The 12,841-nt window shown below is 39.7% G+C and overlaps 1 protein-coding gene across 4 annotated transcripts in view; it reads left to right on the forward strand.

Moving 5' to 3' along the window:
* The window catches only part of HTT (huntingtin), a 154,886-nt gene extending 151,168 nt beyond the window's left edge, over positions 1 to 3,718 (forward strand). For all 4 annotated transcript variants that reach the window (XM_019552983.1, XM_019552984.1, XM_019552985.1 and 1 more), the window contains one exon: positions 1,336 to 3,718. In XM_019552983.1, the coding sequence (XP_019408528.1) occupies positions 1,336 to 1,549 (214 nt within the window). In that variant the 3' untranslated portion in view covers positions 1,550 to 3,718. The remainder of the gene's footprint in view (positions 1 to 1,335) is intronic.
* Positions 3,719 to 12,841: the final 9,123 nt, after the last annotated feature.

A 12,841-nucleotide genomic window follows, 5' to 3' on the forward strand; every position in this document is an offset into this window, starting at 1 on the left:
CTCTTCCTCCCCCCTGAAAAAAAACCCAACCAAACCAAACAAAAAAACAAAAGCATTTGACACCTGTAGCAGCAAGAAGGGAAAACTTCCTTCCTGGCCTCATACAGTAACCAGCAAAGCACAGAAGCACTGGAAAAATCAAACACCCTCTGTTCTGCTCTGCACCCTTGGGACAATGAGCGCAACTGCACATGTCAGGTCCCTAAGTGAAGAATTAGAAGATCCTGATCTGTAATCCTATCTCCATAAATTTATCTAAGAATTTTAAATGATCACCTGTATATATGGAGAAAGGCTTTAATCTCTGTGAATCAGTTTGGAATTGTGAGCATGGTTTCCAGCTAATACCAACTGTAGTAGTTTAAAGTTGGTGCCAACCTCGGATACAGTCTATAACTTTACTTTCAGGTTTAAATTATGAACTATTTAAATACCAGGTTAGGGTACATTTTTGAGCAGTATGTCAGGGTCAGCAGTGTCCATCTCATCTTGAGGGGAGCAAGTCATGGCAAAAACCTCATATTACTGTGGAAAATCTTTCCTTTAATCATGTAAGCTTTTAATGTAAAGGACTGTGTAAGCTAGAAAGGAGTATGTTGAGAAACTGTACTGTAAGTACTGTAGGAAGAATCAGTGATCAGGGGAACTACATTTAGAACTTGTTACCACATGTGTTCAATGTTGTTTTTTTTTATTTTGTGTTTTAAAAGCATTCAGAAGCATGTGTCATTCTAACAAAGCTCTTCAAAAATAATATCCTCATCTATTCTCTCTCTGCTCCCAAAAATAACCCTATAATGTGAGTATCCTCCATCAGGCACATTTAAGTCATCTTAAACTGTAGCAGCATGGTGATATTTTCCAGAGTACTTGGAAAGAGCCAGTTGTGCTGCCTGCACACTTTACTGAAAAAAAATGAAAAAAGAAAAAACCTGTATTCAAGAAAACCCACCTTGCTGGTGCTTGGGAAATGGTCTGTGTGTGAATTTTCCTGCAACGTTTTACATTTCATGATCATTATTTTTATTTCAGTAATCCCACTTAGTTGAAGGTAGTACATAACTGCATTGCTGAAGAGGGCCCAGTAAAACAAGATAAAAATTTTGATACCTTTTTAAATTCATTTGGTAGGATTAGTAAGGATGAGGTTAGCTAAGAAATAAAGCTTCTTGTTTGGCATTTGACGTGCTACAAGCAGATGCCCTGTCCTTGGAACTACTGATTAAGCCAAAAAAAAAAAAAAAGTACTCTATCAGAGAACAGTGTGCTTTTTAAGCACTTGCGTAAGGTTTTAAAGTTTGTCTTCTCTTATTATGTCCTTAACTACTTTCCCAGTCTTCCACATATTATCAGCAGAATGGGAAAATCAGAGCAAGTGGATGTTAACCTTTTCTGTTTGGTGGCCATCGATTTCTACAGACATCAAATAGACGAAGAGCTAGACCGGAGAGCCTTTCAGTCTGTGTTTGAGGTTGTGGCATCACCAGGAAGCCCCTATCATTGTCTGCTAACTTGTTTGCAAAATGTTCACAAGATCACAGCATGCTAAACACCCTGGTGTTTCATAGTCAACTGGATGTCTTGCATTGGAATCTGGCATGAATGTTTGGAGGAACATAAAGATTCAGAAAGCAGCTGGTGTTTGCACTTGTAATAATATGAACTGGTTGGTTTGTATTTCCATGATACTTTCGCATGGAGGATAAGCACTCTACACCACAGAGAATCACAGGAAAGGTATAAGGGAACACTTCTATTGACAATGGGCAACTGTGGTGAAGGGAAATATGTACATATGTTTAAAGTAATGTTTGGAACTAATCTAAGAGGCCATTACTAACTGTAAGATATGGGTGAGTACAACATGCAGGTAACCGGGTATTGTTCTTTCTGATGTTCAACTTAAGTCACCGTGTTGCTGCTGGTATTGAAACTTTGGCAGAAATCCTGTCTCAGTGCAAGCTGCACTCATTAGAAACCATTATAGTTTTATGTAGATATATACATACTGTGGTGTAGTACAGATTAGAAATTGTTTCCTAATGTCTCTCCTAAACAAAGAACAGAAAACCAGTTTTCATGAGTAACACTCCCAGCATGTAGTTCTTCTATTTCTGGACTCTAATCCCCTGTGGAGTATGTGTCGGTGTGGGGGCTGTAGTGTGCAGACATAACCACACTTTTTTTTTTCTTCTCAGGATTTAAAATGTGAGTACAATAGATCAGACAGAGAAATTTTAACTTAAATATTTCTATATTATGTAAAGTATGTACAATTGTAAAACGTGTGGTGCATGAGATGTGCTGTATTTTTGAGAGGAAAAAAGGCCAGGCTGCTGAATGTCTTGACATTTACATTGCCCTCATTTTCTCATTGTGCATTTAGCATCATGTTCGTTTTGAAAAACCATCGTAATGTCCAGATTACATTTTATGTTCTACGTTTTTTGTAAACGCTTCTAAAACTGGAATTTACTGACTAGCTTGTGTTATGAAATTGTATTAAGGAGGCATTCTTGTGATCCATTTTCTTGTGGCTTCTTTTGAGCTTTATTTTGAGCTAAAGTTGAAAGAGAAGACTCGACACCTAAGATCAGCCCTTTGTGTATTTAAGAAGCTGCTTATATCTGCTGCACAGCTTTTTTTTTTTTTTTTTTTTTTTTAAAGAGAGTGAATGATGCAAGCTCCCCAGTAGCCAGTAACTGACCTTTTTTCTTTCATATTCACTGAAACCATGAACTCCTTTGATATAGACTATCCTAAGCCAATTTATGGTGGCAATTAAGAACTGGAAGTCTGCTGTAGTTTACTCTGGGACTGGCTAAAGTGTTAGATTATACCACCTCTTTCATTAACTGTTGCATACATGCAGTGTTTGTTACACTGCATGAATATCTACACATTTTGCAAATTCTGCTTTGACCCCACACTTAGAGCAGCTAGTTGATTTTAATAAGATGTACATGGAGAAATCTAGGGCAGTATTTGTTCCTAACTGTATTTGCTGTAATTCTTTGATATACAGGTCATGCATTGGTTCTCAGCTACATGGCTATATTTAACCTCTACGTTTTTTTCATCAACACCTTTTGATGACACCTCAGTAGTGAGAGAGTATTATCAGGAGGAGTATGTACTGTATGTATTTCTGTATATAATATATGTAAAGTTATACACATGTGACTACATTTAATGTATACAAATGTGTATATTTGTATTTATTAAATTTGTGAATTTAAACTAATTCAAAGTCCTAGACCAAAAAACGGTGGTTTCTGCCCATTACTTGATTAAATAGGAATTGCCCACTGTTGTCACTTACTCTTATGATGTAAAACTAATCATAGGGACAGGAGAAATAACTAAGATTTCTCTGTATGTCGCTGTTCTACAAGACTTGCTATATTTAGAGCAGGTAGTTCTGTCCTCTTTGTTGGGTTCCTCTTTGTTCTTGGGCCACACCACTCTGGTGACTTTTTTTTTTTAAAGGAAACTGAACTGAAGTTCAGGTTCAGTTAAATAGACGTTAAATTTTGGAGTTATAGTAGAAATGTATTACCATTCTGGTAAGAGACCCATTGCCATGGCAGTAATAAATAATGCCCTTTACTTGCAATGAAAGGTCCTTATAGATTCCTGTTCCTTTTTGTAATCATCAGTAGTAATTTACTACTGCAGAGCCGCATGAGTCAATTTTTGTACAATAAATAGTTTAAGAAGATATTTTTATAAGCTATTTTCCAAAATTTAAAATAGACTTTAATATATTTTAAAGCATCTGATTAGTTGCATTCTGTCTGTGTAACACTATACTTTGTGTCATGCACTGATGGATCTTTTTTATTTTAATCTCCTCATAGGTAATACAGCATCATTGTTTAGTCTGTCTCGAGATGGAGGCTGGCCATCCATCCTTAATGAAATTTCTGAACATGAAATTTAGACTTGCCATTGTATCTTTACAGCCAGTAAAAGGAGCATGTTTAGCTAAGCGCTCAACATGTGATGCACAACAGCATGCAGTTCACTCCCTCCCCTCAGTACTGTTGCTGGCATTTGATAGGATGTTTGTGTTGCATACTGTCAACCAAGAGTAATACAGCTGACTCTGATCTATCCTTGAATTTAGTTGAAAGTAATGTTAACCAGTCAACTCAGTTTTACCCCTTCATGAAGATTTGTCCTGGCAGACCTAAAGTAACATTTTCTTTTTGTGTCTGTAGTTCATCTCTCTTTAGAGATGCACTTCCCTTTTCAGATGTTGCAATGGGCCTGAGGACCCATGCCTATAAGGCGTACATTTAACCTTTCTGTTTAGTGCATGTTTTTTTCCTTCTGTTTCATTTAAGAGAAAAAGATCATTTTAGTATTAATTATGGAAGCCTGCTTTCAGAACTGCACAACTTTTAAAAGAATTGCTTCATGGTCTAGTTTTTGCATCTAACTGCACAACAAAATCACACATGGTCTTATGGTCAGTGTGCTATTTTTAGAAAGAAAATCTGTTAGATTTTTTCCTTTTCAGTTATGGTGTATATACATCTGTGTCAAAATAGCTTCCCCCCCACCTTAATGAGTGATAACAGTAGCATGAAACGCATCCTCCTTGACATGTAGTTGGTTTGAAAATTTAAATACCAGTGGTTTTTTAATTGACAACAGAGGAATGAATTTGATAAAATGTAGGACACGCATCTCTGGTGTTCCAGCCAAGTAAACATGCAACGTTTAGCCTGTTCTGCAGTATTAAAACGCAAATAAATAAAAATCTCCCTTCAAGATCATGAAATAGTTTGTAGTACAGCTAACCAAGTACATCTGAAAAAGAGGAATACCTCGCTGTACTGTAAGTGAGCTGCACTTCCAATGTATAGTGTAGCTTCCTTTTGAGATAACTGGATCTTGCCTGTGAGGTTAAACAAAAACAAAAAAACTTTTGAACAGATGTCACTGAGCTCAGTGAAGTTAGTATATAGTGACTTGCTTTTCAACACTCTTGTTTTATTTTTTCCCTTGCAGGGAATGCAAATTGTGTTTTAAAGCAACTTGTAAAATGGGAAATAAAGGTTCTTTATTTGTGACTCAAGACTAACAGTTCAGGTTGTCTATAAGCTTTATTTAAAGTTCTTCCACTTTTTTGTCCCCTGTGGCCTATAGCCTCCCAGCTTTCATTATTTCTGCATTACTATGCCTCAGTGAAATTCCTTGTCCGGGGTTAAATTTGAAGTTCACTAAATGACACAAACATTGCCTAAAACACGGAGTATCAAATGACCTGATCTAGGTCCAGCTTGAAGAAATTGGCCAACTGTTGGGTTAAAAGTAAATTCTAACTTGGTATTTGGTAATTCATCATCAAAAACATTGTCTTGTTTAAAACAGAATGACTCCTAACTCATCTAGCAGATAAGGAGGTTGTGTCAAAAACGCTAAGAAGGCAGTTCTCCAAGAGCAGCAGACCTAAATCTTCATCTGGTTTTGCAGATCTGTCACGACTAAACACTATCCACTTATGCCTCCTGAATGCAAGGAAACAGTTTGGTGCAGTGAGCAATAAGTATAGCAATAAGTAGTCTAATGAGATTTAGTTGATCAGGACTTTACCCACCAATTAGGTAAGGGATAAAAGCTGATTCAAACATATCATTGCATTAAACATAGTTTTGTTTTCTTGTAAAGCAAGCCCCCAACTCTGCTTTGCCCTAAGCATAGAAACAAACTAGGAATGACAGTGGTAGATGTTTTGCTCTTACCTTTTTTTTAAAAAAACGTGCCAGTATAGTATAGAAAGAAAGCAATTAAACATTAGCAACAAAGGTATTTAGGTAATTTCCTTAGGTTTTTTTTTTCCAAATACAAAAAGTTTAACTATAGTAAAAGTGGAGACTCCATGCACCAGCTGTTCAGATAAATTTGAAACAAAGGTTTGGAAGTGAAGCTGAGATCCAATGTGCTAATTTTTATTTAATCTTCAAAATTCAGGTGAAATTTTTTATGCACGTTTAAGCAGTTCAAGGTTAGTAATATTAACAAGTCATACCCAAGAGAGCAGCTATGTTATATCAAGCTTTGGTGAATTAAAGCTAGCTGGACATGAATGCTGTGGAGGCATTTGTGAGGCACGTATTGCTTTTTGTCACATGCATTTTATGTGGGCTTGTCATCGGTACATCAGTCTTTGTCTCTACATAATGTTCAATTGGATCATACTAGCAAATGAAGGATATGATGAACTGCATACCACACAAGTCCCATGGTGCTGTCTTGTCTGGGTTGAGGGCTATGATGGGCAAAAGCTTGGAGCCCCAACACCAAAAGCAGCTGTATTTGAATTAAAAGGCAGGAATATAATTTTAGATGTGTTTTTTAAATACAAAAATATTTGCTGAACATATTGCACATCAAAACTAAAGAGAAAATAAAATATAAATTGTTGCTGTAAGTGATTTTTTTTTCCCCCTCTGGTTATTTAAAAAGCAAAGTTTGCATACTTTCTCAGTTGACTTGCTCAGTATATGTACTCCTTAAATGGATCAAACAGATGCAGTGGTTAAATGGGGGTTGTTGGGAAAACATACAAAATGACTGCCCGTACACAGCTGCAGGTGTATTTCAGAATAACAGTGTTGTCTGTGTGTTAAGTGAGAAGAAGCATCATGAACATTTTCGGTTGTGTTTAACCATTCTGCTCGACATGTTTCTAAGTCAGGTTTTGGAGATGCAGGAAAGCTAGCCAAACATGAAATATGTGTGTGCAGCTGTATTTGTTAATGAGGAGGTTTTTATCCACTAGCCTCAACGTTGGATTACATTACACATTGTGGGGAGGGGAATGTTTAGCTTGTCTAAGCTTGGTTTCCCAGCTGTGAGGCTTTCTTTGGAGTTTACTTTTTAAGAGAACTCTTGGGTGGTCCTACTGCTCCACAACCAGCACTTGCGGCACTTAGCTGCTTGGAGACATCTTGTTTTGATTAACTGCGTGGTGCTCCAATGTATTCTGGAAATTACGGGGAAAGCTTGGAGTTAGCAGCTCAACACACACACTAGCAAGGTGCTGGATTTTATCCAAAATAATTTTACTTGTTCAGTATTCTGGTGAGAACTCTATCTACTTTGGTGTAGACATCTATGTAATGTAGGAACATGCTGGACTGTGAGTTAAACGAACTTTCTGGCTGCTACACAATTTTTTTTTTTTTTTAAAAGATTGAAGACTTGTTTGAGTAAATGTCTCCCAGACTTACCCTTTTCTTTGAGCCATGATGGAATAACAAAGAGAGTCTCAGATTTGAAAAGACAAATCCTAACTATTTCTTTACCTGATACATTGGGAGGTAACATTTTCCTTTGCTTTGCATTGCTTTGCTTTATTACTGTAGTTGCCAGTCTTGGGATACAAGATGTGGCTGGCACCACACATTTTTCCAGAACTGCTTTATCAGACAATTCTGGGCTTTAGCTTCATAAAGTCCAATGATAAGCCACGGCTCTAATTTTCTTTGGCTTCCCATGTATGTGCAGTGCCAGGCAGTTTCAGGATCCCTTTGCAATCAGCACTGTCAATGTGATCAATTAAGGCAGGGGTGGTCAACCTGCAGCTCCAGAGCCTCCTTGAATCTTTGCACAAGCACACAGTGACCAGCTTCCAAGCTGATCACTGTGTGCTTGTGCAAAGATTCAAGGAGCTGTGTATTAACTTCTGAAGAGCTGCACATGACTCTAGAGAGACAGGTTAGCTCCTGTCCATAGCATTAATATTGGGCCCAGCTTTGGATCCATTTCTTGATGCCACCTAAAGGGCTGGCTGGCTTCCTGGTGTTTGCAGCTGGTTCCAAACTGATGCAATTTGGTCTACAAATTCTGCTCCAGAGACTCTAGAACAGGGTAGTTCCAGTTCTCTAGCGCCTTTCAGGGTCCAACATTGTGCCTGACCTTTTCATGGTGGCCTTTCTAGCAGTTTGGCTGTCAACTTTCCCCTGTTGTTGGGGTTCAGGCCAGTCTACAGCTTCTTCCCTAGACTGAAGGCATTCTGTGGATCTGGGTTCAGGACTAGGTAATCTCTGAAAGATTAATCTGTTGTGGTCCTTACCAGACAAGATCCTGACCCTTTTGTCATCCCATCAGATGACATCTGTGTGCCCCAAACCCTTCTGACCCTCCCTAGAGAAAGTTTAGCTCTGGATTTCTAGGAATTGACTCAAGTTCACTTGAAGTATTCTCCCCAGCATAAACAGACACAAGTACCTGGCTTACCCTCCTTTGTTCTGCCTGTCTGTCATTCTTTTCCTCTGGTATTGATTTTCTGGGACTTCCTAGGAATAAATCGAGGTTCCCTGGAACTGTAGAAAGAAGCAGTCCTCTGGTGCAGACAGTCTCCCACCTTGCATCAAATGTTGCCTTGTGTCTCCCACAATGATTTCTTCTTCTGCTTCCCATCCCTTCAACCACTACCTGGCTCATGAACCCACTGGTGTTTGGGTGCATACTGTAGTGCCTGATACAATTCAGCCATGGGTTACCTCCTCCCTGGCCTAGCTCTGATATAGGTGCCTTCACTTCCTCTAGAGCCCTACCTAATATGCCTCAAAATACCTTGAGAAGATTGAGAAGGAGTATCTATATTGCACTGTTGAGTAGCTTGACCTGTACTGGGATAAGTGCATCTCATGTGTCAGGGATGTGAACTATAAGTTGAGCTGTAGACCTGGTCTCTTGTCCCTCTTTGGCAACCAGGGTAGAGGTTGCGTTTTATAAGCTGGTCTTTCAGTTGCTAGGGGAACTGGAAACCCCTTTCCAGGTATGTGGGCATTGTTTTGCAGTCACCCACATGAGAGTGCAGATATACACAAGTAGAAATTAACTTGCTAGTAACTGAACTAGTAACCAGAACTGGAATTAGCAGGAGTGACACCAAGTGATACTGATGTAAGGTGGTATAACAATGCCTCTGTAACATCAGTACGCTTCTTGTACCGATAAAAGTGCAGATAATACCCTGTACCTGCAACCCTATTTTATTCAGGGTTAAAGTTTATCGCCATTCAGAGGATAACTTGTTTCATTATAGGAGCAAGCAGATGTAGCAATTGCATCCTAACAGCCCTTACACACACCTGCTCCCTCTCCCCCTTTTCAAGCAGTTATAAAAGTATGCTTATCCATAGCCATAGAGACGCATTGTCCATATGTACATCTGCATCCTGCCCTCCTTCCCCTCACCCTCCCAGTTCCATGCAATTTAGGATTGCAGGTAAGAATCCCAGGAGCAGGGAACATACATTGCCCTTAATCCCTATGGTATGAAGCAAAAGGGGAAAGTGGAGGGCTGTGCCATGCTATGTGGTTACTAAGGCAGAAATTGTCCAAGCTGGAGTGCAGTGGCACATGCACTCCCACAGTGAGGATATGTATATGGATACTGAACAGGGTGTCTCAAACAACTCCAGTTCCTGCTAAGTAACCTTGTCTCAACCTCCACTTGCTACCCTTACCTATTGCATGTTGTTTATATTTAGACTTTTTTAAGTTCTATGGGCAAGGACAGGTGCTAGGTATTTTAGAAGACACTCTTTTAAGTGACTTCCAAGCAAGGTACATTTTTTAGAGGAATGGGTTGAAAAGTGGATCATTGAGAGTTGAAAAACCCATTAATCCTGGGATACTTAGATTTTTTTTTTCTATAAAATGCCATTAACACTAGCCAGGAAGCAAAATTTTAAATGCTTCCTGATGGGGATAGTTGTCTTTATTGGTTTTTCCATCTCTGATGTCTTTTTGAGTTGAAACATATTTGTTTTACCATTTTAAAAGTCTTAAAAATAAATTTATTTTAAACTAGTTTCAATTGCACTGCTGGAGCTCAAGTCTGGCAGCAGCTTCTTTTATTAAACAATTTTTGCAGGTTTCAGAATTATCTTAATTTTTTTGCCAATGAATCTCTCTCTCTCTCTCAGAATGAGGTTTACCTGGCAACATTATTTCATTCAAGTTGGAAAACTGCCAAATAAATGGAGCTTTGCTATGGGTTTCTAGGTTTCTACATGCCCTTCTGATTTTATACCTCCTTTTAAAAATGTTGAGGTTCAACATGTCCAACATGGACTAAGATTTATAACAATCATTTTCATAAGCGTAAAACCTGCTTAAATTGCACTCAAAAGTACCTCTGTTAAGATCAGTCACACTGGTGGTTGCACCCGTCTGTCCTTAGATGCCCGTCCCTGGTCTAGGTGGGATCCCAGAAACTTCTTAATCTTGCCCCTCTCAGAGCCGCTGCGGAGATCTGAAGGGAGACTAATGTTTGGTTTGCAGCCCTGTTTAAAAAAAACAAACAAACAAACAAAATAAAAATTCCCAGACTGACTATTCATCTGGTAAAGAATTTCTCTTTGTGTCTTTGATTCCCTGAAGTTACGCCCATGAGTTCATTTATCATAAAAGTATATAAAGTTTCTTGATCTCCCAGTTTTTCTAAGATTATCTCTCTTTTGAGGAGGAGTTTTGGTGTATAAACTTAAGAGGTTTTTTTTCTGGGTATCTGTCCATGCCCTGAGCTGCTATTGCCATGGTCTCCCCTTCACACTATGCCCTGGAGCCATCTTTTCAAATATTCCCCCAGGCTCTTTGATCAGTCTGTCTGCAGGGAAAGCGAAGGCCCATGATGTGGGCAGGTAGCAGCAGCAGTCCAGCAATGTCAATAGTAACTATAGCATAGCACAAATTGGATCTTAGTAGCTGTGAGCAGCCTCTTGTCAAGGGAATGGGGGGCATAGGAAGACGCTTGGAAAAGAACTGTAGAAGCCTGAAACTGTCAAGGGGGATCAGAAGTGACCTGCAGAAGCAAAATTAAAGCCAAGACAGACGGCACAAGAGCCAAGAGAACTCTTGCTGGGAGGTAAGGGTGAAAGGCAGGTTAGAAAAGATATACTCTGCAGTGTTTGAAATTGTGTGGCTAAAGTTCTTCTTTTCTTCATAACTGGTTTCGTTTTTCAGAGGCACTAAGGAATAGTGCCATCAACAGAAGATACAAGTGCTCATCCCAGCCATTTCTTAGGTGTCTCCATATGGAGCCAGAAGCTCAACTTGGGCCATGTCTGAATCCTTCTCCCATAAATAGTGGAGGTCAGGAGAGCAAAAGTGACACAATGGTGTAACTACAAAACTTGTTGGCAGGTGTGCCAGAGGTGAAATTGAGAAAATCCACTTTGTTACTTAAAGATCTGGCTACCCTGTATGTGCAGGGATCAGAAATCAGGCCTGGTTGATGCTTAAAGGTTTTTGTAGATACAGGTGACCAGAAAAGCCATCACAAACATTGCTCCAACTAAAATAGCTATGCTAGCTCTCGCTTACTCTGTTTGGGACGTTGCTTAAGCTACGCTGCCAAAAACATGCTGGTCCAAGGATACGCTGCCTCCACTAAGAACATTTGTTGGCCACCCCGTTCTGGACCAGGCCTACGCAGAAGATGCAACCTGTGATTACAGTGTCACTGCAAAAGGTAGTTTTGAAGGAGGGATTTTAAGATAAGGTTTTGGATTTTTGTTTGTTTTTTTTGTTTGTTTGTTTTTTACAGGCAGCTTCTTTGCCTGAATAAGAGGATCCCAGCACTTTCATTAAGTAGAATTCAAGAAAAGAATATTACTATCACTTCTAAGAACAGAGCAAAAGAAGACTGCTAAAAGACCACTTTAGGTTAGAAAAACTTCTTTACAACTTGAGTGTCCAGGGTCTGGAATAGACTCCGCAGAGGTGGTACAGTCACCTACTTGGGATATCCTCAAAAAACGCCTGTACTCTCACCTTGCTGGGGTCTACTGACTCCAGCAGTCTTTTCTGCTGCACGTGATGATCTTGAGAGGTCCCTTCCAGCCCTTAACCTTTTCATAGATTCATAGATGTTATCTGGCTTTTATACTTTGTGTTATTTGTTGGCCTAAAGTTCACAAACTGTGCATTTTGTGTGTTTACGTACAATATATGGTAATCGGTTACTCTGTCTTGGTACTATTCATGAAGTCTTTCAGGACACTATGGAATTGTAGTTTTGATGCAGAAAACCTAAGAGACCAGGTGAAGGAAAAAATACTTAAATGAGAATATTGAAAGAAAAATACCAGGAGCCTTGAAATTTACTGTGGCATTAATCCTATGCAGAGTTGTAGATGGAACCAGCTGCCAAAATGTGGCTCCCAATCCTGCACTTGCTAATTTTGGAAGTATTGAGATTTTAGAAGTTGGTTCATTCCCATCTCTGAAAATGATGCACCCTTAGGCCAGGGTTTTTGAACTCAAAGGAGTTGGCAGGTGGATTTGCACCTGCTGATTAGCAAGGTGAAGGGCAATACCCACAGCAAACTGTGAGTTTAAGATGGGGTAGAAGGGGGAGCAGAGGTAGGTACTGGCTGGACCACCACAGCAGCTCAGGCAGCCATGGTGAGATGTGGAGCTGTGTGAAATTTCGGTGTCTGTTTCATTTCGGATTTGGACGTTTCGACGGTCGAAACACCAAATCCAAAACAAAACGCAGGGCTCTCAAACAAAATGGGCCATCCAAAATGTTTTGGATGTTTCCGAGTTGTTTCGGCTTGCAGGGAAAGAGGGAGAGGGAGGAGACGTGGGGGGCGGGGGGAGGACAGACTGCTCTGATAGTGACATCTGTAGCTGCCCAGTGACCATGATCTGTCCCTGAGGCCAGATCTGGTCTGCAGGCTCTACATTTGACACCCTGCCCTAGGCCCTTTGGTCTGTGTGCCCACGATAACTAGAGGCCTACCCAACTTGAAGAAGCAGCCAGCTGATTTTGTGGGAAGATCGCAGGGCCAGTTGCCATTTTTTAGGG

The sequence above is a fragment of the Crocodylus porosus genome, unplaced genomic scaffold (assembly GCF_001723895.1).
Source record: "Crocodylus porosus isolate Cpor-Errol unplaced genomic scaffold, CroPor_comp1, whole genome shotgun sequence".
NCBI classification, from domain to species: Eukaryota; Metazoa; Chordata; order Crocodylia; family Crocodylidae; genus Crocodylus; species Crocodylus porosus.